This window comes from Cricetulus griseus (genome assembly GCF_003668045.3).
Source record: "Cricetulus griseus strain 17A/GY chromosome 1 unlocalized genomic scaffold, alternate assembly CriGri-PICRH-1.0 chr1_0, whole genome shotgun sequence".
NCBI lineage: Eukaryota > Metazoa > Chordata > Mammalia > Rodentia > Cricetidae > Cricetulus > Cricetulus griseus.
The window spans coordinates 64600109-64624977 of record NW_023276806.1 but is presented as its reverse complement, the minus strand read 5'-3'; the positions used below and the strand labels follow the sequence as shown (position 1 = coordinate 64624977).

Here is a 24869-nt window from a genome sequence, read left to right as displayed (position 1 = left end):
GCTCAGACCCTAGGCTCAGTCATCTCTGGTGCTGGGAAAAATAAAACCACCTTAAAATGCTTACTAGGCACTTTCCCAGACGCACTTATCTGCATGTGCATCTGCTGTGCAGTTAGACTAAGCTAGTCAAGGTCCTAAGCACCACGTGGCCACCAGCTGAACACCACTCCCATGGATGCTGTATCAGCCCTGCCCTCGGTCCTGCTGAAACTCAAGCCACAGGAGTGTGTAGAGCTGTTCCCCCAGGCTCAGCATCCACCCACAAAACCCCACTCGAGAGTTTCTGTCTATGCTTTTACCCTCAGCTTATATAAACATCAAAAAAGAGACAAATTACCCACCTCTCAGAAATTGGAATTTTATAAAAAGGCATTTTTCTTTTATATCCATAAAATGATATAATTTTTGCAATTATAGAAATGTCATAAATTATACAGAATGTTCCTTAATTACAGCTCAATGCAACGTGGTACTTTCCTCCCTCCCTAAAAAAATGAGAGAGAACAAAAAAAATAATATATATATAGCTATATATATATATATGTATTTATATAATATAGACAAACCAAATACAAAAAAAAAATCATTTCCTCTTTGGTATAAAAATCAGACTTTCCCCTTAAGAGACACACAAACAGACATGATACTGGGCTTGTAAACTGTGGCCAAAAGGGATTTCCCCCTCAAGACTTCCCCTCCCACTCCCCACTCAGGCAGCCCCACTACACTGCAACCTACCTCCAGCTCCTTTGGGGCTCCTACATGGAACATTTAGATGCTTGCACCCCACTCCCAGCTCCACACCATTCCTCCTCCCTTACTCTGCTGCTAACAAATAAGGAGTTCTTCTGGAAGCTGACAAAATAGCAACTAACTCAAGAGGTCCCTGCCATGGGGAGCCAGGTTGAGAAGAGGGGGCAAAGGTGTTCTGTCCAGACCAAGCAAGTGGTCACCTGGCTGAACAGGTTTCTCTACCTCCTACCACTCTAGCCAGAGGCTGAGCCGGAGGGTAGGGTCATAGGTTACTGGGGCAAAGCAGCAGAAGCCAGCTTCCCTTTCAGTCCCACCCCAGGGTAGGCAGAAAAAGCACCGGATAAGGGGAGGAAGGAAAGTTGGAAGCGAGTATGCTAAGGAATTGGGGACTCAACTTGGAATCCAAGAAAAGTACTTCCCCCCTCAGCACTACACTTCATGCTCAGCTTTGGCTCACTGAGAACAATGGGACCACTATCTGGGCTGCAGCCCAGCACCAGCAGGACTTAGTTAACCCAAGAACTCACATGTGCCCTGGGGAAGCCACAGCACAGGTGAGGAAGGAGCCAGGACACTCTTCCTTTCCATTCTCCCAAAATCCTCTTGCTGACAGTTCCTCCCTATCTGGTAGCTCCTGTATCCCATAAGGACAATGGCACCCTGAAGGTGACCGTGAGATGTGGCCCCTTCTGAACCACTCCACCAGGTAGGGCATCCCAGTGTGTGCCAGTCTCCCCTTCCCAGAAGAGTTGAGACACTAACCATAACATAAAGTCACATGAACACCTCCTCCACTTACCAAATAAAAAAGACAAAATCAAAAGACACAAACACAAACCAAAAGGACACACGATGATGTAAGGGGCTTGGAGGCCCCAGCAGGTCTCTGGCTTCCCGGCGTGATACATTCTTGTGTAATTCAGGAAGAGGGGCACAGGCCCCTCTGGGGAATAGGAGTAAAAAAATATGGAGATTATAGTCTCCCTGTGGACTCCAAGCAGGACAGGGGTGGACCCAATCTCGTAGTTTCTCGTGTTTTTTGGTTCCACAACTAGTCCCTCACTGCGACCTTACCAAGGCCGGAACCCCTGCTCTGTCCCTGGGCTCCACTCCCTCCACTTCTACAAACTGGTGAGACCCGCAGGGCAGTCCACCAGGCAGAGGAGACAGGCTGCGGGGAGGGAAGACCAGCAGTTTCCGGACACTGGCCCTGTGAGCTCTGGTCCCTGGCACAAGGAATCCCAGTCCGGGTCTTCAGCCCTTGAAGGGCTTCTCAGCCCCTCCACTGGGACTGTTGGCACTGTCACTCTTCTTCCTGCGCAGACTCTCGATCCAGCTGGAGCTGGAGCGTGTGCTAAAGCTGGACAGAGCCAGGGAGCTGAGCCGCATGTTCTTGCCAGACATAATGAGCTCCCCAAAACCTTCCTGGTGTGAGAAGGCATAGCCGGAACGCCGGGAGCCCGTGCGGCCCACTCGCCGCATGCAGCGGTGCTGAGCCTTCTGCTTCTTCCTTACCAGCTGGGTGTAGCGGACCTGAGGAGGGCACAGGGAAAGGGAGTCCTTCAGTGTCTGCTCACATCGTCAGGCACCGCCAAGTGCAGGGACCCAGAGCACCATGGCGGGTCATCACAGGAACTTCTGTAGCCATGTGCGGTATGAGCCCCCGGAGTCCCGCAGCCCAGACACAGCTCTACAGCACCCAAGCAAGAGAGGCTTTTCCTGCCACATTGCAGCTGCCCCCCAAGGCCTATGGCCAGCTTTGCCAGGCTTCTCACCGTGTCGGAGAGATCCGGCTTCAGGCTAAGCCTGAGGAAGCGGAAGGCAACCACAGGCATGATGCAGACAGCCGTGGTGAGCACGATGGTGAGCCACACGGTGGGCTGGGCCAGGGTGTTCTGGGCATTCCCTGGGGGACAGGAGTCACGAAGTTGACAGAGGAGATCGTCTCACTTCCCGTTGTTATTTCTGATGAATCCGCGTCCTCAACCTCAAAGCCCAAGCCACCTTTGACTTCCCCTTTCTTTCTGTGCTTATCTCTATCTCTAAATCTGTCTCTGGTCTCCAACTCTCTCCCAAAACTCCAGAGCTGTTTCCTCAACTGCCTCAGTGAAATTATCGCCAAGCTAGTATGCCCAAGTAATGGACTGTCTCCTCTACCCCAAATCTGCTCTGTGCCTTTTCCAGCTAGGGAAGTAATCCACTCATCCAGGCTGAAACCACAATGCCCACCTTACTGCTCTTTTCTTCACACTCCACTTCCAAGATCTCTAAAGAATCCCACATTCACTGAATTCCAAGACCCCATCAGTCCTACTTAGATACTGACAGAGGTCCTAACTGATCTATTTCTACCTGTATGCCTCTACTTTATTATTATTAAATATGATAACAATGACTCTTTAGAAACAGAAATTGGTCTATGTGCTTTAAATATGATAACAATGACTCTTTAGAAACAGAAATTGGTCTATGTGCTTCCTGTTCAGACCCTCCAATGGAACAAGGTCTCTGTGCATGTTAGGCAAGCATTCTGCTGAGTTAAATCCTCAAACCTGTATGCCTCTTTTCTACACACATGCACCCCTTTTGCTTTTTTGAGACAGGCTTTCATGTACTTCAGGCTATTCTAAAACTTGCTGTGCAGCAGAGAAAGACCTTGAACTCCTGATCCTCCTGCCTCCACCTCTCTAGTGCTGGAATTAGAGGCATGTGCCAGCCTACATATTTTCTAAAGCAATCTTTTGGAAAGAACAAAACAAATAACAAAAAGAAAACACCCTTTGCTGAGGCCATCTGTCTCCTTGCTCTAAGTAAATGAAGGCTTAAGGCAAGGCAAAGCAAGGTGCCCTCTCAGCCTGGCATTCAGGGGCCTCCTTTCCTCCCTCTGCTTCCCCAGGGTTCTTGCCCCACCCTGGCTCTCCAAGAGCCAAGTGGTACCTTCCTGTTCCTCGCTCTGCTCACCAACAGCAGAGCTATCTACAGGACGATCCCTGGCCACCCCCACTGGCACTCTGCTGACCATGAAGCCTGCCACCCGTGACTTCCTTGGAGTTGTGACTTTCCATAGCCAGGAAAGGACTGCTCATCACTCTCAGGGACACAGTCACTCCTTGGCAGCAGGGCCTAGGTTGACCCCTTGGTTGACCCCTTGATATTACACTGTACCTTGCAAGGTACCTGGCATGTAAAGGACTGATAAGTGCTAGCTGTCTACCCTGTTATTCCTAGAATGGGTATGATTCACCATTGATTTAAAAGGATGCCGCAGGTACTTACCCACAAACCGGAACTGGTTTGGAAACATGTCAAAGAGCCCATTGCTATGCATGGCAAAGAGGATGGCAAAGTAAACAGCGAGGCTGCCCCAGATGAAGAAGTGGTTGATGGCTGTCCAATAGCCTGTATCCAGCCCAATCTGCAGAAAGGAGTTATCACAGGTAGGAGTACCCCCAAACCTACCCATCAGAATCACAGACGTGGTGCTGAGGGATGGGAGGCTCCCTCTTTCCTGAGGGACGGCCACATACCTGCACACTGACCACAATGACCAGCGATGTGGCCACAGTGACTGCAAAGGACTGGTAGTCTGCCAGCTGGGTGCCATCATCCCGAGTGGCCTCGGCAAACACCCCATAGGGGATAAAAAACATGAGCACAGAGGTGTAGATGCCCTGGGCAATGCAGATGAAGAACTCTCTCTTGTTGAACAGGAGATTCAACTGGCCTGGCTCATACAGTTTAGGGTACTCCATGCTTCGTTGCTCCGGGACATCCTGTGAGGGAAGAGCCCCAGAAGCTGCCACATAGATGCTCTTCAGCCAAGGGCAGACAGATGCTATCCCTGGCTTCCCCTTCCTAATGTCTTGGATAACAGATCCAGGCTCAAGCCAGATTCTCCCAAGCAATCTGGCTTTAGCAAACTACGGGAATTACAGGTTCTAGCCAAGATGGAAAGGATCCTACTCCCTCCCCAACTGCAAGTGTCCACTGGCAATGAGACCTGCTCTATCAGACAACCTTTCACAGCAGTATTCTGACCTTCCAGCCCGACCACTGACCTCCTCCATACCTGGTCAAAGACCCCCATGGCCAGGACTGGGAGCGAAGTGTACACGATGTTATACAGGGTGATGAAATACTGGTCATACACAGTCTGGAAGAGAAGGGACAAGAGTGAGCAACCAACCCCCTCTAGGAAGGTAGCTCCCCACCGTCAAGCCCTAACAACTTCCCCTGGGTCCTAAGATCTCCACTCTACTAATGAACACTTTCTTTCTGGGTGATGTATTTTGGAACATGGTTTCCTATGTAGTTCAAGCTGACTTGGGACTCACTATGTAGCCCAAGGTGATCTCAAACTTTCAATCCTTCTGTCTCCACCTGCTGAGTGTTTGGATTATAGGTGAGAACACAATGCCCAAATTCAGAATTCAAGGTCAACCGTTACTACACAGTAAATAAGAGGGTTGGTCTGTATTACATGAAACTGTGCCCACCCACCCCCAAAAAAGAGAAAAGAAAGAAGGAAAAGACATTTATTAAATGCAAATACTAAACAATGGGGTCAATTAACGGGGCAGACACAATGTCTGCTCGTAGGCATTTGTTTACTCATCCTGTGTATAAAAGAGACGTGAGTGTGCCTATCTGAGGGACACTGGTATGCTACGGTGTGAGCGAAGACCAGAGAACAACCACTGGGTTTTGGTCCTCAGCTTTCTAGCTTGTTTGAGACACATTCTATGCCACTGTGTAAGCCAGGCTGGCTGGACCACAAGCTTCTAAAGATTCTATCACCGCCAAACCCCACTTCCTATAGGCACAGTAGTAGCTTATATCGCCGCATCTGGCTTCCACATAGATTCTGAGGATCTCAACTCAAGCCTTCAAGATTGCACAACAAGCACTGGCCTTTCCCCAGTCTCCTTTACGGAGTTCCTAGATATGTAGCAGAGAGAGCTAGAAACACTTGTTACCTGGGCTGAGAAGCCACAGAAGAAGCCAAACCAGAAGTGGACCATGGTGAAAGCAAAGTTCTTATAGAAGAAATAGCAGAGGAACTTGCACATGCGCAGGTAGGACCAGCGCCCATGCACCAGCAGGAGGCGCTGCAGGAACTTGAACTGTGAAAAGGAATAATCCGAAGCCAAGACAGCCTGGATCCCTTCCTGCCCGCTAATGCCCACACCAATGTGAGCAGCTGCAGAGACAAAAGATGATGTGAAGGGATGACCATATGCTTTAGATCCCACCAGCTACAGCCCCACCCCTCACTCTGCCCACCCAGTTACAGCCCCCAGCCCGCTCACTCTTCCATGGTCCTGAGCCCTAAGAACACTGCAGTCCTCCTGCTCAGCCCATGCACCAGCCCACACTCACTTTTAATCATGCTGACATCATTGGCCCCATCCCCAATGGCAAGTGTCACCGCCTTCTTGTATTTCTTAACCAGTTCCACCACTTGTGCCTTCTGCAAGGGTGTCACCCGGCAGCAGATGACAGCTTTGCAAGCACACGCTGTCTCCAGAAACTCTAGCTCCATGTCAGCCTCTAAGGCATGGGCCTGAAACACAGAGAAACCTGACAGTCAGTCTTCCCAGGGAACTCTCAGCTCTTCTGGCCCCTTGCTGATTACAGTCCTCCTTCTTGCAAGTCAAGGGAAGCTGAGAGCAAGGTAAGATCCCAAGGTCATGCTGAGAGAAGGCACAACCAGTGCTCACAGCCATCTCTTCCAGGAGGGAGCATAGACACTATGGGAGAGCTCAAGGTTTGAGCATTCTCCTGCCTGACAGCTGGCTCCAAGCTGGAGATGGCAAGTCTTACCAGGCTGTGCCCATTGATGACCAGGGCGTACTCCCCAGCAACAGCCTCCAGGACAGAAGTGAGCTTAGAAGAAGAGAGTTTCCCCTGGTAGGTGAAGCCATTGCCCACGGTGTGGGAAGAGTCCATCATCTTCTCCCGGGCTTTCCTGTGAAGGCAAGAACAAAACTGTGGGGGGCTCCAGGACAGTGGCAGAGAGGAAACAAGCCTGCCAGTCCCCAGGAACAGTTCATGACATGTGTTTCCCCAGCCCCTAGTTTACCTGAGCTCCTCTCGCACCTCCAGAACAGTATGGCCTGTGACTATGAACACCTCTGTCATGTCATCAGTCAACATCTTACATGAGTAGCCAATGTTCACAGCTGTCTCTGCCAAGAGAAAGCGCAGGTGCTGCAGGCAGGCAACCCCAGGGGCAGCATGCTTCCCACCTGGTGGCCCAGCTCCACACAAGGGCATGGCAGACTAGTGTGTCCATCTGCCACCAAGTCTGCTCTGCTAGGCACTCTCACCTTGCTTATCTCCAGTTAGCACCCAAATCTTAATGTTGGCCAGAGTCAGGAGGGCAATGGTCTCTGGAACTCCCTGCTGAAGCTTGTCCTCAATGGCAGTGGCACCCAGAAGCTGAAAAGACCACAGGGGCTTCTGAGGAGAGCTGTGGGCTCTACACCATCCTGCCTTACCCTCAGTCAGTCCTGCCCTGTCCATACCATCATGTCACTCTCAACCTCTTCATAGATGCAGGCCAGCCTGTCCTCTCGGCTGTCTTGGGCCAGGCTGGCCTGTAGGCGTCTCCTGGCCCATTCCTCATAGTATTCTTCATCCAGATCTTTGTAGGCCAGCACCAGGGTCCTCAGTCCGTCCCCTGCATACTCCTGGAGGAAGAGTTGGGAAAATCATATGAAAGAAATTCTAGAAAACACAACAAAAGGACTGCAACTCAAACTTCAGCAGACAGCTTAGATAATCTTCAGTTAGATTTTTAAAAACATTTAACATTATCTTGTTATTTCTTCCTGTGTGTGTATGTGTGTGTGTGTGTGTGTGTGTGCGCGCGCGCGCACACATATGTATATATATGTAAAGGTCAAAGGAAGTCTGCTATCTCCTCCCACCATATGGGTTCTGGGATCAAACTCATGTCATTAGGATTGACCTCAAGTGCCTTTACCTGATGAGCTATTTTGATGATCTTCCTGGTTGGTTGAGACAAAGTCTTATGTAAGCCAGGCTGCCCTAAACTCCTCATCCTCCTGATTCTATGTGCCAAATACTGGGGTCACAGGCATACTGCAGCACCAGGCTTAGATGATTTAAGTATTTTCACCATAGAAAAAAAAAAAAAAAAGAAAGAAACTACAGAGACCTTAAATGTATTCAGTGCACACCAAGATCTTAAATGTACTCCATAAAACAACAAAAAAAAACCAACAAGAAAAAAAAAAGGACATTGGCTCAGGAGGCAGAGGCAGGCGGATCTCTGTGAATTCGAAGACCAGCCTGGTCTACAAAATGAGTTCCAAGACAGCCAGGGCTGGCTGTTATATAGAAGAAATCCCATCCTGAAAAAAAAAAAAAAAAAAAAAGAAAAAAAGAAAAGAAAAAAAAAAGGGGGGGGGGACATTGTGGGGCCAGGTGTGGTGGCACATGCCTTTAATCCCAGCATTCAGGAAATAGGCAGGCAGATCTCTCTATCTCTGTGAGTTTAGCGCTGGCCAGCCTGATCTACCCAGGACAGCAAATAAGGGTGCTTGCTATCAAAATTGAAGATATGAGCTTAATCCCCAGAGCCCGCTGTAGGGAGACACCCTAGTCCCGCCCAATAGTCCTGGGACAGGTTCCAGGTGGACCCGGGACTCGCCCATAAGGGCGGGGTGAAGGAAAGCCGGGGTGACGTAAGAGAGCTTCTTAAGGGGCTACACATGGGGACCCTGGCCCCTTTTTTGTTCTGGCCACGCTGGCTGGGTTCTATAACCTAGCTCTGGCCTGTGTTTTACCTTGGTGTCTTCTGGAATAAAGAGACCATAATCTTACAGCCCGCATGATAGAAAGATAGAGCCGATTCCGTCATGTGCTTGGACCTTTACACGCATACCCTCCACATGTACACTGTGGCATGTGCACATACATCACCTACAAAATACACACACACACACACACACACACACACACACACACACACACACACACACACACACACACGTATGTATATACATACACACATTTTTATTTTAAAAAGGACAGCATGGGGCTGCAGAGATGGTTTAGCAGTTAAAAACACAGGCTGCTCTTTCAGAGGACCTGGGTTCAATTCTTAGCACCCATATAGCAGTTCACAACCATTTGTAACCCAGTTCTGGGAGATCCGACACGCTCACACAGATAGGAATACAGATAAAATACCAAGGCACATAAAATAAAAATAAGTGAATCATCTTAAATAAATGAACAAGGAAAACCCAGCCTTGCCACCTCACAATGCTGAGAGCTGAAGTAGCCCAGGCCATCCCACCTACATTCAGGTGGTCAGTAGTGCTGCTGAGCAGCTCCTGCGTGGAAGGGTGGAGTCTGTCCAGTAGGATTGTGTCAGCCCCTTTGCAGTAGAGTCGGATCTTCCCCTCTGGGTTCCGTACTGTGAATGGCACAAGGGAGAAGAGTGCCAGAAAAATTCAGACAGAATCCAAACTAAATGTATCATCACAAGTCCTCCACACACCACACCTTCCCTACCCAGGCCTCGCTGTCACCCCAAGTCTCCTCAGCTCTCTAGTACTGGCCTTACCTATGACTGACATCCGCTTGCGAATGTTGTTGAAGTCCAGGATGGCCAGCAGCTGGTAGGTGATGGCTGTTCCGAGCTCATGGACAGTGATTGTTTTAGGGGTGCGAGAACGGAACACAAAACCAAAGTTCCTGGCTGCGGTGACCAGAGCCCCCTCATCCGGAGACTGAGCTTTGTAGTACAGCTCTCCTGGTGGGGCAAAGGGGCATGCGCAGAACATGGTCACCCTCCCAGCCACCTGCCTTGCCCAGGAAGCCCCAGCACAGCAGCATGGCAGAGCAGCAGTGCCCAGGAGCAGGAACCGGGCTGTGCGAGGCTAAGCCAGCTCCTCAGCTCACCTTCGCTCTTTTCTTCTGACATGACAGTGTGACACAGGGAAAGGAGACGGAAGAACTCATGTGTGTGGGGGTCCCCCATCTTGACAGCCTCCAAGAGGCTTGGGTCCCAAAACAAGAATTTCTTGTCAGCCAGAGGATTAAAGGAGAAGTCAACAGGTGCTGGCCTCTGGAACAGGCAAGGACACTTTTGAGCTGGCAGGAGACACCCCAGGGATGGAACAGTCCCACCCTCCCCCCTCTCAGTAGAAGAGCCCAAGTTTCTGGCCACCTTGAGCCTCAAAAGTCTAGCTGGATTTATTTTTATTTTTTCCCTTTTCTTTAAAACAGGGTCTCATTATGTAGCCTGGGATGGCTTGCTTCAAAGTTGTGATCCTCCTGCCTCAGCCTCCCAAGTGCTGAAACTCCAGGTGTGCCTGTGCCTCACCCAGCAATCCCCCACTCGGCTTCCAGTTCTCCTCTAAACAGCCACTCTCCAGTGTCTTCCATTTCCTGCCCAGATAACACACCGTTCCCATCTATGCCAGCTACTGCCAGCCACATGCCCAGATTCTATCTAACAGTCATAAACAATACCCAGAGACTGATCTTACCTCTCCCAGTTCAGCTTTGTGTCCCAAGACATCAAACACGTCACCTACACATACCCAACAGAAAGAAAAGCACATCAGCACTGGGCCTGTCCACAGAAGCACAGGAAAGCCTCTAGTGCAGACCCCATGGGTCTGTGGGACCCTTAGGCATACCCTCAGGATCCCAGAATCCAGGAACCTGAACAAGGGTCATAGCTCCCACTGCTACCATGCCCATCCCAGAAACCTCCTAGTAGCTCTCCCCACAAGGGCAGCTCCAACTCTCTATCTGCTGAGGGGCCTGGTACCTTCCAGGCCCAGAAAGCAGATTCAGTCTTACACCCTGGCAACAAGGTCTAGGTTAACACAAAAAATAGTTACTGCAGGGTCTCACACCTGCATACACCCCACCCTACACCATCCCAGCAGCTCAGCCTCCATACCCACCAGGAAGACTGCAATTACATTCCAGAGATTTACAAGGACCCCTTGCAGCAACAGGGGAGTCTGTACTCCATTGGGCAGCCAAGGATGCTCAGGCCAGCGTCTTAGGGCTCATTTTAAATAACCAAGGTGTTCCCCTGGTACAAGACCTAAGATCAGTGTGAGGTTCCAAGGGAGTACAAGGAAAGGATTCCCAGTACAATTCCTGGCACAGGATACAGAGCATACCCTTTCATGGTCCTTGTATCCAAACAGGAAAGAAGTAAACCCCAGTGTCAGGACAACTGAGGGAGCCCCAGCCCACAGTCCTTCCAGGCTAGTTGTAAGCCCCAGCCCAGCAGTGCCTCTTTACCATAGCTGTGGCCATTGATGGAGCACTTGTTGAACACCATGATGTTCTGGGTGAGGGTGCCCGTCTTATCAGAGAAGATGTACTCCACCTGGCCCAGCTCTTCGTTCAGGGTGGTGGTACGGGCCTCTGCAGGTGTTCGTTTCTTCATGCAGAACATCTTCTTGTCCCAGTTAATGAAGTAGCTGTGGCCCAGACGGATGACTTCCACACTGCAGAGGGGACAGGGGGTGAGGCCTGGGGAGGCGGAAGAGAGGAAACATCCCACCCACAAGGGTCTTGTCTGCAGGTGCTTAGCCTGGGGAGGAACAGGAGTGGAGAAGACACCTGGGCAGGGAGCCTGGATGGGAGAGGGCAAGGATGCCTGTGGGTGGAGCTGACCGTGTACCACTGACAAAGGAGCTTCCCAACCCAACCCTCCTGATGCTTTCCACACAGAAAGGTGCAAAGGCTCTGGGAGGCAGGACAGACGGCACAGGCAGAGAAGGAAGAGGGACTGACTGCACACAAGGCACTTAGCCAGTTCTTACCTCAGAACTAAATACAGAAACCATGCAGAGAAAAGTAAGAGATAGTGCAAGAGGGAAGGGAGAGAAAAGAGAGAGAGAGAAAATGAGGGTGATGTGTGCATTCCAGCAAGACAGAGCCAGCTCCACCAGGCCACGCTGGGGAAAAGCCCCAGGGGCTCCCAGCCCCGCCATTCCTAACTGCTCAGCACAGACCGGGCTTCCCCTTCACACTGGGAAGCAGAGGCCTAGAGAACATGGGGGGAGACACCGCGTCACAAGGGCAAGTGATTTTGAGCTAATCATTACTTTTAGGATCTGGGCTATAACACTCCCAGAGAAGAACCCTACATTTGGGTCCAGGATGGCCAAGCAGTGGGCCACATATCTGAAACCCAGTTTCAAGGTGGCTGAGGCTCCTAACAGGAATCTGTGAATGGGCAAAAAAACTGAGATAACTAGGAATGTTGTCATGGCCTTTCCCCAGGCAGCTAATCAGCCCTACTTCCTTCCACCCTCCCCAGCTCAGGAAAAATCTTCCTCAGGCAGCTACCCAAGCTCTGAGTGACTAAGATACAAAGCAGGTAGAGCAAAGCACAAAGTGGGAAAACAAAATGAGGTCATAAGCCAAACATTTAAATAACAGCAAAGAAGCAAAGTGATCAAGACAGTGTTGGGGACAGTACCCAATACTTGCAAGGGGATTTGTTGCTGTGGTAGTGGTTGGATTTTTTTTGGAGGAGGTGCAGTGGGATGGGGTCAGGGTCTCGTTTTGAGCCAAGGCTGACCTCAAAATTGTGACATTCCTCCTGCCTCAGCCCTGCTCATGTGCTGAGAATACAGGCATGAGGCACCAGGCCAGACTGACACAGTTAATTTAACTTTTTATATGTATTTTCCAATTCACTGCCTTTATCAAAATACCCTTCTGAAGAAAGGGACACAGGTATCATGTGGGAAGGGAAAACAGCATGTGAGGCCCTAAGTGACTGGGCTAGCCTGAGGGCTAGCCTGAGATCACATGGCTAACAGTAGGCAGCAGTCAACCCAAACCCTCTGATGCCCTCCCGCCAGCTTAGAAGCCCTTCATTTCTTAACAGTCTGCATCACTAGGATTTGGGCTGGTGAGGAGAACTGAGCACAGTTTGGGCATTTTCTTTTTTGTTTGTTTGGTTTTTGGGGTTTTTTTGTTTGTTTGTTTTTCGAGACAGGGTTTCTCTGTGTAGCTTTGGAGCCTATCCTGGCACTCGCTCTGGAGACCAGGCTGGCCTCGAACTCACAGAGATCCGCCTGCCTCTGCCTCCCGAGTGCTGGGATTTAAGGCGCAGTTTGGGCATTTTCGTTAACTAGAATGAAAGCTAGGAAGAGTTCTGAGCAGCTGCATAAGTACTTCCTTAAAAATGCACAACCTGAGCCTGGTGTGACAGTACAGACCTGCAATCCCAGCATTAGAGAGACTAAGTGAGGCAGGAGGATCACCAGCTCTAAACTAGCTCGGGACACATAGTGATTGACTCAAAAACAAAGAGTCCCAGGCTCCCTTATCTCAAACAAGGCACTGCGTGGGGAGGACTCCTCTGGATTCTTTTCCCCCTCCTCCCTTTTCTTCACTGGCCTCTACTTAACACTCTCTTTACTTTTAGTGTTCTACACATGCTGCACACCACACCCAGCCAACGACTGCTAACGAATTCCTGTAGACTTTGAGATCACAGCCTTCATGCCTGAAGGTCACAGACAAAGACCGAAGACCCTTACTGATCCACAGGAAGCTTGTGTCCAACCTTGCCCCCATGGCTCCTTGCTCATGACTGAAGCTCTTAGCCACTCCTACACCACTCCAGTTTCTCATCCACCAGTCCTTGTTTCCAGCTACTTACCCTCCTTCTTTCTCCCCAGCCTTCACCCCCACACCTTACACCCAAACTGCCGTCTCTGTATCTGAGAAGCAACGCTAGGTGCAACGCTCTCCTTGCCCTCAATAACTTGGTGCCTATCACATGCTGCCTCAGGGACCAGCACTGGTTCTAGTCCTGGTCAGCCAATCTGCTACTCTGAGGGCAGAGATGACCTACACAGATCTGTAACCCCAGCTTTCCACAGAGACCCCCAGTAGAACAACTTCCATTCTGTGACAGTTTAGGGTTTTCCTCCTCTATCAGACACAAGCTTTACAGGGAAGGAGATCATCTTTGTACTTCTTTCCCAGAATAGGCTTGCACTAGCATGTGGTGCTGAATTAATAAATCAATGTAGTTTCTACTCCACCATAATCCAAATCCACATGAAGTGGCCACAGTAGAAAGGACTACATACTCCTTGTCAAGGGTTTCATCTCCCTGGAGAGCCAAGGGCAGAGAAAGCACATACCTGACATACAGGGAAATGGGCACAACGGTGTTGAGAATGATGATATAGGACCAGAAGGAGAGGAAGCCAGAGAAGAAGGCACTATCCACCGCCTCGTCCCAGGGCAGGTAGACCTGGAAGCGTGTCCCGACTTCGTGCTCCCAGATGGCATTGCCAATGGCCAGGATCACTCCCATGCAGACCAGGAATCCAAAAATCTGAGGAGGAATACAACGCACAGATGAGGTCAGGACTTAGAGAGCTCGCAAAGCCATGTACGCCCTGAAGGGGCTCCACTAGCATGCTGGACCTTAAAAGCTCAAGCACCTTCATGTTTTTCATTGTAAGGGACCAGGACAGGTAGCAGGCTCATCTACCACTGTGTACACAACCCTTTCTCTGACCGTGGTCTCATCCGTATGAAAGGGAAGCTGACATAGTCAGTAGCATCCAATTTGGAACTCCCGGGAGTCCTCAAAGGGTAAGGCTGGGGTAGCTACTTCTGACACAACTAAAAAGCTTACTGTAAATTATCTAACTGCCTGTGCTAGCGCACATAAGGCCAACAGAATACTCTGTTATTTATTGTATAGAATGCCTTTTTTCCTTCTTGGGAATTAACCCAGAGCCTTGTGTATGCTAGGCAATCTACTACTAAGTTACATCCTAAGGCCTTTTCTTGCTTTTTTACTTTAAGACAAGACTGGCTTCAAACCTGTGGCAATCATCCTCAGCCTCCCAAATTCTGAGATTACAGGTGAAAACCACAAGGCCTGGTTTAGGAGGACCTTAAGTTCAAGGCCAGGCTGGGCTACAGAACAAGACTTTATCTGAGTGAGAAAGAGGTCAGGGAGGGAACAATGGAGACCCCTGCCTGGCTCCCAACAACTACTTCCAAAATCGTGCCTATGTTGTGGCTCTGAAAAGCAGGTGTCATCCTGATCCTGTGGCCACCAGGGGGCGAGAAGAGCCTCTGTAAGAAGAATTAACCCTACTTCAGCCTGGGTTTCTGTAAATCCTTTAAGGCTAAGGTGGAAAACTCAACTATGGCTGCCCTCAGGCTTCCCAAGCTGGCATGTTGGGAGCAGACAGCCAGCAGAAAGGGGTACAAAACGGGAGGGAAAGCCCAGAAAGGAAATCCAGTTCTAGACAAACAGGAGAAGGCCTCAGGGATTGCCAAAGCAAGCACAGAAAACTTTCCCCTTGGGATCCTTCATGCTTAGAAGTTGGGGAAGGGCCCCGCTAACCATCTTCCCTATGGAAATTTTTCTTTTAACTCTGACTCCATCTCATGAAGGCCTCCTTGTCCCTGGCAAAAGCTAACAGGTCACATGCATTTTAAGACACCATCATAACCAAGCCCACAGAAGGGGTTGTTTATTTTAGCTTTCTTTAAGTTGTTGATTCATGCATGTTCCTAAGGTTTTTAAAAATAACATGGACCAAGTCTGAAAGGGGTCTCAAATTAAACCCTGCCCCTGAGCAGCCACGCCTGGCTGCTGCCCAGAGAAAACCAAGGGGCAGAGGGATTATGGGGAGGACCTCTTCCAAGGCTGCAGAAGCAGCTGGGAAACTCACCCACAGGACCAGTGTGTTCATCAGGCGGTCGATGCTCGTTCTCTTGAACTTTGTCCTGCCACTGTTCTGCATCAGCTTGGTGTCAGGACCTTGAAAATGATGGGAAAACAAATCAACAAATCGGAGTGCCATCAAACAGAAGCACTAGATGAGGACGAGCTGCAGGCCATTCCTCCCACCCCCAGGTGCACTACGATACTCCCGTGTCCTACCAGCCCCCAGTCCTGTCCCATACCCTGGGGAGGCCAGGAGGCTCACCTGCAAAGATGACCAGCCCGAAGCACCACTCGGTGTTTCTCAGCACACAGCCACGCAGCAGCATATTCTGGTTGCTCAGGGGGAATTTGTTTTCCTTCCAGTATAGTGTTCCACTGAATTTGTCCAACTTGTTGTTGGGAGGTTCACAGATTACTTCACCTGGATGGAAGACAAAAGTGCCACTGCTCAGAGTTCAATCACATGATAAGGAAACAGAAAAGGTAGTTACAGGGCTGGGAGGGATGTAGTGGTCAAGAGCATTTCCTGTTCTTCCAGAGCACCCAAGTTTACTTCCCAGCATCCCTGGGTAGCTCACAACTACCTATAACTCCAGATACAGGGATCTGATACCCACTTTTGGCCTCTTCAGGCATCTGCACGTCACACACACACACACACACACAAATAAATCTTAAAATAATATAATTTTTTAAAAATTTAAATATCCAGATTTAGTGGTACACGCCTTTAATCCCAGCTCTAGAGAGGCAGAGGCAGGTGGTTTGAGGATAACCTGATCTACATAGAATTCTAGGCCACAGGGCTCCATACTGAGACCTGATTGGAAAAAAAAAAATTAGAAAGTTTTTTAATAGAAAAAGTAACTGTGTATATGTGTTTGTATGTGGTGGGGAGGGGTTACTGTAGACCTGCTCTACTGACATACTTCTGGAAGGACTTACTTTTTTTTAAAAAAAAAAAAAAAGAAGAATTTATTTATTATGTATACAGTCTTGTGCCTGCATGCCAGCAGAGGGCACCAGATCTCATTCAAGGTGGTTGTGAGCCACCATGTGGTTGCTGGGAATTGAACTCAGGACCCTCTGGAAGAATAGTCAGTGTTCTTAACCGCTGAGTCATCTCTCCAGCCCCCAGGCAGGACTTATTTAAAAAAAAAAAAAAATGAATAGGGCACTTAAGCCCCAGGTTCAATACTTAACACCACATCAACTGGGCATAGAAATTCCTGCCTGTAGCTGGGCAGCGGTGGTACACGGCTTTGATCCCAGCACTGGGGAGGCAGAGGCAGGTAGATCTCTGTGAGTTCGAGGCCAGCCTGGTCTACAGAGGGAGTGCCAGGACAGACTCCGAAGCTACAGAGAAACCCTGTCTGAAAACCAAAAACAATAATAATAACAAGTGCCTGCCTGTAATCCAAAACTCTAGAGGATGGGGAAAGGAGGGTCAGGTGTTTAAGGACATCCTCTATCACACAGGAAAAAAAGAAAGAGTGGCATGAACTAACATTGATCTAACATTAAAAGTACACATATTCATGCTAGGGATGTAACTCAGTGGAACAGCACTTGCCTTAGGTCCTAGGTTCATCCCTACCAGCACACACAAAAATGTGCATACACTTAGACCCCAAAATACCAGTGTGTGTGTGTGTGTGTGTGTGTGTGTGTGTGGTGTGGTGTGGTGTGGTGTGGTGTGGTATGTGTGATATACCCATGTGTCCACTCACACCCACATGGGGGCCAAAGTCAGCATGAGGTGAGGGGTCTTCCTCTATCGCCACCACTTTACTCTTTTCTATTACACTTATTTGCATGTGTGTGTGCATGTGTGTGTATAACATGTGTGGACCCACATGTACCATGGTGTATATATGGAGGTCAGAGGACACTTTGAAGGATTCAGTGCTTTCATCCCAGAAATTCAAGCCAACAAGTCAGGCTTGGCAGCAAATGCCCTTGCCCACTGAGCCACCTCACCAGCCTCTATCGCATTTTCTGGGACAGGGTCTCTCTTTTATTGAAGCTGGAGCTCACTGAATGGCCAGCCTAGATGTCCAGCAAACCCTAAAGAGCCTCCTGTGTCTGCCTCCTGGTGCTGGAATTGCAGGTGTGCTGCCACACCTGGCTTTCCATGTGGGTGCTGAGTATCTGAGCTCAGGCCCTCAAACTGGTACAGTAAAGACTTCAACAACTGATCCATTTCCTCGGCTCCCCAAAATCACAAACGTCAGACTATTCTAGATACAGAACAGGTAAATTTTTCTTTTTTTTAAAGATTTATTTATTTATCATGTATACAGTGTTCTGTCTGCATGTATCCCTGCAGGCCAGAAGAGGGCACCAGATCTCATTACAGATGGTTGTGAGCCATGTGGTTGCTGGGAAATGAACTCAGGACCTCTGGAAGAGCAGCCAGTGCTCTTAACCTCTGAGCCACCTCTCCATCCCAACATTTTTTACTTAAGTGTCACTGAAGCAAAAGACTAAATGGCCAAGGAGTAGCTGGATAGTGCCAGTCTATGAAACACTCAGTTACTAAAGAGGACAAGGCAAATTCCTTATGTGGTGTAAGAAATTTATGACAACCATCCCAGCACTCAGAGGGAGAGGAGGTCCAGGCCAAGCAGGTATTAGTGAGACAATGATATAACCACACATATTTAACAGGCAAGAGGGCATGCTGTAGAGACTTTAGTGAGACCACAGTTACTTGGGGTTACTACACATGTGTAAGTGAACTATCAGCTAATATGGCTGTATAAGGAGGGCAGAACTAGAGAGGAAGAGCGAATACTGCCTTCTCATAAACATCTACACATGTTGATTTATTATAAGGAAGATAACCACTGCTATCTTCAAAAGGAATGTGCTGAATTTCTCTCAGTACGCCATCAGCCATGAAGCTCACTTGAAATAACCATCAGTTCAAAAGTTAACAGTACCACCTGGTATTCCACACATGTCCCTCCTGAAAATGTGCAGAGACCTGCACAATCACAACAGCCAGAGCCAAAAGAAAAGATACAATATGCGCTCAAGCCCCAGGCCACCTTTCTCCACCCAAAGTCACTCCAGGAGTACTCACCATCAAACTTAGCCAGCTTACTGATGTCCCCCAGCTCCGAGGTGATTGGAATTGCCTGGCGCACTTTCATGTTGGTCTCTCTGGAAGAACAATAAATACCCTTGAGTTCTGGCCTGTCCTGGCAGCTGGGATCAATCCTGGAGCACCTGACCCTCAACGGCTTGGCCTAGAAAAGTTCGATACATCCACAGCTTTTCTTACTCCTCAATTTTCTAAAAAGTACAGAACCCAGGCCCAGGAATCTCCTTCAAAAAATATTTTGCCCCTAAGGGTGCAAAGAGAAAGGATACTGACAGCAAGCATGCCACTCACCCATCCAGTTCCGCGGTCTCTATATAACACAGACCATGGGGCTCGCTGCTGGACAAGAGCAGGAGGTCCGCCTACACAGAAAGCCTGATGAGAACTCATGCCCAAACTGCTGGCCTCCTCAGCCTCTTAGTGGTGAGCACCCACCAGTAAGCAGAGGTTTGGTTTGGTTTTGGGCTGCTTTGAGACAGTGTCTCTCATTGTAGACAGTCCTGTTTAGTCTGAAATTCATTATGTAGATCAGGCTGGCCTTGTCTCTGCCTTTGCCTCTGTTCTGAGATTAAAGGCCCATGCCAATGTGGCTGACATAGAGGTATATTCTTTTTGTTTTGACTTTAAAAAGCATGAAAAAACTAGTCCCAGCCATGAGCTACCTAGAAGCTCACCATCTGGGAAAATCTCTTTCCATGAGTGTTAAGAGGCAACAGAAAACCAGGAAGGAATTGTCCCTTTCTACCAAAGTGGACGGGTAACCCTGCAGACCGAAAAGAGACCTTGTCTCTTACCGCCACAAACTGGTTATTTTCTAGCTTGATAATATCGCCAACACAGACATTCATCCACTGCTCTTGTTGGAGGCTGTGGCAAAGAGAAGACATTAAAAGGCCGTCAGTAACTATGAAGGTTCCCATAGAAACCCCCTCCTTCCCCAGAGCCCTGGTCTCCAACAGTCACTCACACTCCATTGATCAGCACCTGAGAATGACGGTTATTCACCTGGTTATCACTCTTGTGGCGGAACTGAAAGAGAACTGAGAACAGTAAGACACTCTCCCCCCAAACCTGGAACTAGACCAGCGGAACTCAGAGCATACTGGGGACCCTGCATAAAAGCTGTCCACAGACCAACTCTCTCCCTAATGCCCCTTCTAGCCCTCAGTCTTGGTACTACAGATCTAGCTGGGCCACAAGGGACATCAGGGTCATGAAAGATTTGTACTGAATAAAAGTGGCAGGGAGGAGAAGGGTGTTAGGAATAGATGAGAGGGGAGGTGACAAGGAAAAGCAGAAGGTAACAACTCACATAGTCATCAGTGGCATCTTTAACAGCTGTGATGGTGAGGACAAGAACCAAAGGCACGATGGTGGTGAACCAGGACAGGGACGAGATCTGGGGGATCAACTGAAAAGAGCAGAGAGGCAGGCTGCAGAAGCCCCTGGTCAGGGGGGTCTTGCCCCAACCCTTCCTCTGCTTTGCTTTATTCAGCTTTGTGAGTTACAGAAGATGCAAGAGAGGTCACTTACCTGCAGAATGAGAAGGAACAGGAAGTAAGTGTTGGCAACTTCCTGGAACTGCTCAAAGAGGTTGACAGGCAGGAAGGTGAGAATATTGTACTTGGAGGTCTTGATGCAGTTACTCTGTGGCAACAGGAGGGGAGATAATGAGAGAGGCACCCCTCCCCCCAACCTAGAGCCAGGCTGGGGCTACCTCTTCCTTTATACTTCCCAAACCTGCGCACACTCCCTAGCACCCAGGTATGGGACAGGGAAGAGGAGGAGGGAAAGGAAGTCTCTCCAGGCTGATGTATTTTGCTTCAGTGACAGAAAGCCTGAAAAATTCAGCCCAGCAGCAGATGGAAACTGGCCAAAGATCTTCCTTGCCTCCCCTAAGCACCCTTCCCCCAGCCACCAGCCTCAGATCTCCCAATACTCTTCTTTGCCGGCTCTGGAGAGGGAACACTTACCGCATACTGGAATTTCTCATTGTATTCACGGTCATTAGCCCGTGCCCTCCGCTCTTCTTCTGCAATAAAATGAGGCTCTTGTCAAAAGTATCGAACTTATAAGTCATGTCTACTCAACCTTTGGGAGGGGTTCCACTGAGAACCTGCTTCTTCCCACAGAATACACTGTGGTGTTAGTATATTCTTGCTCTAGTCCACTTTGCCAACAGCTTAGACCACATGGCCCTGCACGCTATTCCCCCACTTCCTTTCTAGAGACAAAGTCTCACTATGTGACGCAGGCTGGCCTCTGTCCCCCTCAGCCTCCCGAGGGCTGTGCTACCACTCTTCAGGCTACACTCACAACACAGGACAATTCTCCATTCCTAACTGCCAAGTTGTCAAGGCCTTCCCCTCAGAGCACCCAGTTCCACCCCCCACCCCTTGGATCCCCGGGTCCCTTTGCTCTTGTTAGTAACACATCCATTATCAGGATCGCACAGTAGTAGCTGGAAGTACAAAGCTTCCTTCTTTGTGAAGACCACTGCAAACCTGCTCATGGCACTGTTCTCACCCTAATCTGGGAAGGAACACAGTGGGTGGTGCCAAGACAGAGGGTCACAGTGCCCTGGAACTGCTCTGCGGCAGCATCCCAGGCCCACGTGCAGTGTCTCTAAAGAAGCCTCTTGTCACGTGTCACCATAAGCAGTTTCTGACTGGTGGACAATGACATCATCCTATTGCAAAGCTCATCTTCAAGTGTGGGGGTGTGTATATCAGAGATGTGGGTCATGCAGACTGAGCAGAAATGAAGAGAAGAGAAGATGTAACTGCAGTCTTTCTTCTACCATTTACAGGTATTTTTCTTAATCGGAAATAACACTGTTAACGACCCTTATTTAGTTGCACCTAATCTAAACCCTGCAGACCCCAGGCTGCAGGTGCCAATTTCAGGACCAAGAATATGAGATGACTTATGAAGGGTTCCCTCCTCAGACTTAAAAAGGAGTTGTAAATTGATTATACAGTAAGTCCGCCACCTTATATCTGACAGAAAATCCAAGGTAACATACCAGACCTCTTCCTACAACAAGCACAATGCAGTAACAAACCCCAGGACACAAAGTCACCAGACAAATGAGCCATCTGACAGACAACCAGAAACTTCCCTCAGAGGGTCCCCTTTCCTACTGAGACCCTAATCTCCAAGAACCACCCAAAGGAAGGAGGAGAATCCCAAACGGCCCCGCAAAGAACAAAGGAGGAGGAGAGGCTGAGGACAAGGGAATACGGAGGTCAGAAAAGGGAAATCACGGGTGTGAGAACTGCCAGACACTGCCTCCCGTTACCTGTCCCCCAAGAGGGCTTCTTCTGGCTCCAAGACGGAGGCGCCCCGGCCCGGGCCCACTTCTCAGGCATCTCCTTGGGGACCGTCATGATCCCGTTTTAAGAAGGCGCACAGTCTGTCCTTGGCCTCAGCGGCGCCTTTGGGGCGGCCCCCCAGGGAGGCGCAAGAGCTGCGGCCACGCAGAGGGGAGCCCCGGCCGCTGGGCGCGCAAGCCACCCGCAGCCCAAACCATCCTCGCGGCCACCTGCTCCTGGGACCACCAGCTCTGCAGGAGCTCCACTCCCGAATCCCACGACAGAGGCGGGAGGTGGAGCTTTGAGTGGCCGGAACGCGGTGCCCACGCCCCCAGGCTCCGCCCCACCTGCTCCCACTGCAGAGCCGAAGTCTGCCAGTGCCGCGTAGGCGAAAGCCAGCGCTCGGCCCCGCCCACTCCCCCAGCCAATGCGGAGGAGCCGACCGCCCGCGTTGTCCAGGGCAACGGCTTTCATCCCACACACCCCCCCCCCTTCCGCGGGAAACCGAGGAGGGCTCCGGTGGGTAGGCAAAGGAGGCCACAGCCCAGGAGCTGCAGGTGCTTTTGAGTACGGGGCTAGTGATTAGCAGTCATGGCTGAGCACCAGCCCAAGAATGAAATGAGGAATTAGGTTTCTTAGGCTACCCACCCAGGACTCCTAGCAGCATTAGCTCTCCCCCCTTTTCCCAGAACCATCCTAGTCGTCCCTCTTCCCCTTGGCTCCCTAAGTCATCATGGTCCCAGAGACCCACTCCTTGGCGCTCTTACCTGGGGGGCGTTTTTTTGCACACAGTGCCATCTCACCCACCAAGGTTCCAGCAATCCCATGGGAGTCCCTGCAAGAAAGCAACGGACACACGTGTTCAAGAATTCTTCAATCCCCACATGAGACCCCTTGTGAAGATTATCCTAGCTATGCCCCTGCCACCCCCACTGCCTCCAACTCCATTAACCTTCCTGCTCTGATATGGAAACCTGAGGGAAAGGCGGGGGCTTCCCTCTGTCCTGAATAGTATGAGGGGACTGAGAATTTACAGAAGCCAAAACCTATAGAGAAGGGCCTAGAAGAGACCAGATATTGACAAGTGAGATGCAGCTCTCGAGGTATGCCCCTCAGGAACAATGGATGTCCCTCCTGGTGTCAATGAATGTTGCCTGTACTAGAAAGCAGAATTTCCCCTAGTAGGTTGGGTGGAGATAATACCACGAGCCAGGAAACACCTGGTAGAGCATCAGGAAACAGGGTGGGCACGTTCCACCCTTTTAGAAAGCTCATAATTTTCCCACCCCCACTTTCATTACTGGGACTTCCATTATCACCTCCTCCCCAGAGAGGTTCTCATCAGAGGCATGGCCACCACTTCCTGCAGACTGTCCTCCCAAACCACTTGCTCGCAATCGGGGCCAGCCACCTCTGGGGCCATCAGAGAGGTCTTCCCAACTCTGCAAGACACTGGATACTGGCTCAGACAGCCTCTGCTTCCTTCCACCCTTCCATGTACTTTCTCCTACAAAGGTGCAAGTCCTGGCCAAAGGAACCTCCTCTTCCTTTAGATGGAAATTCTCTCTCCTTGGTTCCCCTGCTTCCAGCATCAAGAGCTACTAATTGCCTGTCTGCCCAATCTCTATAATTACTGACTCTGGTCCCAGCCCAGTAACCCACAACAATTCCCCCTCCTCTAACATACACTCCCTCCTTGACCTCAGAGCAGACAATCAATCCTGTGAGGCTTAAGTCCTTTTCACTCCTGACTCTCCACAACTGTGGCAAGCAACGCTGCCCCCTTGGCTCAGGAAGAAAACCTCATGCACATTTTGGTGATGCCAAGCCCTCTTTCGGGGCCCCAGCCAGGGTCTCCACCCAATCTAGAGCATGAGTCATGGGAGGGTGGGGTGCGAAGCCAGAGAGAGGTTAAAGGAGAGGATGCAGGGTGGGCATTACTGGCTCCTACCTAGCCCCACCCCAGTGGGAGTCTACCAAGCATCGTTAGCCAGAAGATCTGAGTCTTCCTCCTATGAAGAGGTAACAGTGAACTAGATGGCCATCAAGAGTCAAGTCTGGACGCGGAATCAGGAAAGTTCTTTTACCTCTAAGACCCTAGGGAGACTGAAAACAAGTTTGGCCCCAATCCTCAAAGGGGGCACCGTTATAGAAACCACTGGCAACAGGGTCCCTCTCTCAGGATATCCTGGGTTTTCCAAACCGGTTAGGCCCATCAGCCACGTAGCCTTGCCCCGTCACCCAACCCCAGCCCCCTCTGCAGCCACATCTGGGATAAAAATAGCCAGCCCTGGGAAGGAGGCAACGCTCCGCGAAGGAAAAAGGGCTCCTCCTCTGAGTCTGGCCTCCGCTCCTTTCCAACCAAGTCTTTTCAGAGGAAGCTAGCAGGTCGGCGAGGCAGGAGAAAACAATAACGCCAGGGGCCACCTTCCTTCCCTCTCCAAGGACAGCATCCAGGACCCACCGCACAGCTCTGAGCTCCCAGAGCTAACACCCCTGGCACCTTGGTTTTCCTGGGGCACAGAGACCTCCACCTTCGCGGGACATATTTGATCATCCCCAAACTCCCTCTCCGGGCACCTAAAGGCTGGTGGACCAGGGTTTTATCTCCGCGCACCCCAACTCTCCGCGCGCCCCATCTTCCCAGCCTGCGCACAGAGACCCGCACTCTCCATCCTGGGGAACCCTTCTCTCCAGCCTTCCACGGCCGCTCCCCAGGCTGGGCAGCCAGAGCCTCCCAGAGCCGGCCCTCCCGGTGCACACCCCCGGCCCGCCGCCGCGGCGCCTCACCTCAGCGCGCAGCGCTCCGCGCTCCGCCCGGCGGCCCCGTCCAGCCCATGCCGGGGGCTGGGGCGGGGGCGCTCGGCTCCGCTGCCCGCAGGCTCCGCCCTCCAGCGGCAGCCCTGCTCTCCCCACCCGGGCCCCGGCCCGCTACTTTGTGTCAGTTTCGGCCGCGGGGCGGAAG

The 24869-nt window shown here is 50.4% G+C and overlaps 1 protein-coding gene across 9 annotated transcripts; it reads right to left on the bottom strand.

The window, feature by feature from the left end:
• Positions 1 to 342: 342 nt before the first annotated feature.
• On the bottom strand, positions 343 to 24869 carry Atp8b2 (ATPase phospholipid transporting 8B2). 9 transcript variants are annotated; one of them, XM_027393277.2, is made up of 28 exons: positions 24695 to 24832; positions 22672 to 22739; positions 20564 to 20622; positions 20124 to 20237; positions 19903 to 20023; positions 19558 to 19619; positions 19385 to 19457; positions 18882 to 18952; positions 18570 to 18649; positions 15744 to 15902; positions 15486 to 15574; positions 13929 to 14125; positions 11056 to 11264; positions 10281 to 10324; positions 9691 to 9856; positions 9353 to 9541; positions 9087 to 9202; positions 7281 to 7445; positions 7083 to 7194; positions 6836 to 6941; positions 6577 to 6721; positions 6133 to 6316; positions 5730 to 5953; positions 4823 to 4906; positions 4281 to 4526; positions 4030 to 4168; positions 2529 to 2659; positions 343 to 2286 (listed from the first exon to the last, which is right to left on the bottom strand). In XM_027393277.2, exons 2-28 carry the CDS (start codon positions 22729 to 22731, stop codon positions 2008 to 2010), a joined length of 3624 nt encoding a protein of 1207 aa, XP_027249078.1. In that variant the 5' UTR covers positions 22732 to 22739; positions 24695 to 24832; the 3' UTR covers positions 343 to 2007. The 9 variants fall into 9 exon arrangements, with proteins under 9 accessions (XP_027249078.1, XP_035306657.1, XP_027249075.1 ...); XM_035450766.1 differs by lacking the exon at positions 24695 to 24832 and adding an exon at positions 23856 to 23892; XM_027393279.2 differs by having other exon boundaries at positions 2008 to 2286; positions 19903 to 20001; positions 24695 to 24869.

Excerpts from the sequence above, each read along its gene's own strand:
- Atp8b2 (XM_027393276.2), bottom strand. The coding sequence starts at position 21,979 with ATGACGGTCCCCAAGGAGATGCCTGAGAAGTGGGCCCGGGCCGGGGCG. Across the intron at positions 7,195-7,280 it reads AGGTTGAGAGTGACATGATG|CTTCTGGGTGCCACTGCCAT; the intron begins GTATGGACAGGG and ends TGGTCTTTTCAG. Across the intron at positions 6,942-7,082 it reads GCTAACTGGAGATAAGCAAG|AGACAGCTGTGAACATTGGC; the intron begins GTGAGAGTGCCT and ends TTCTCTTGGCAG.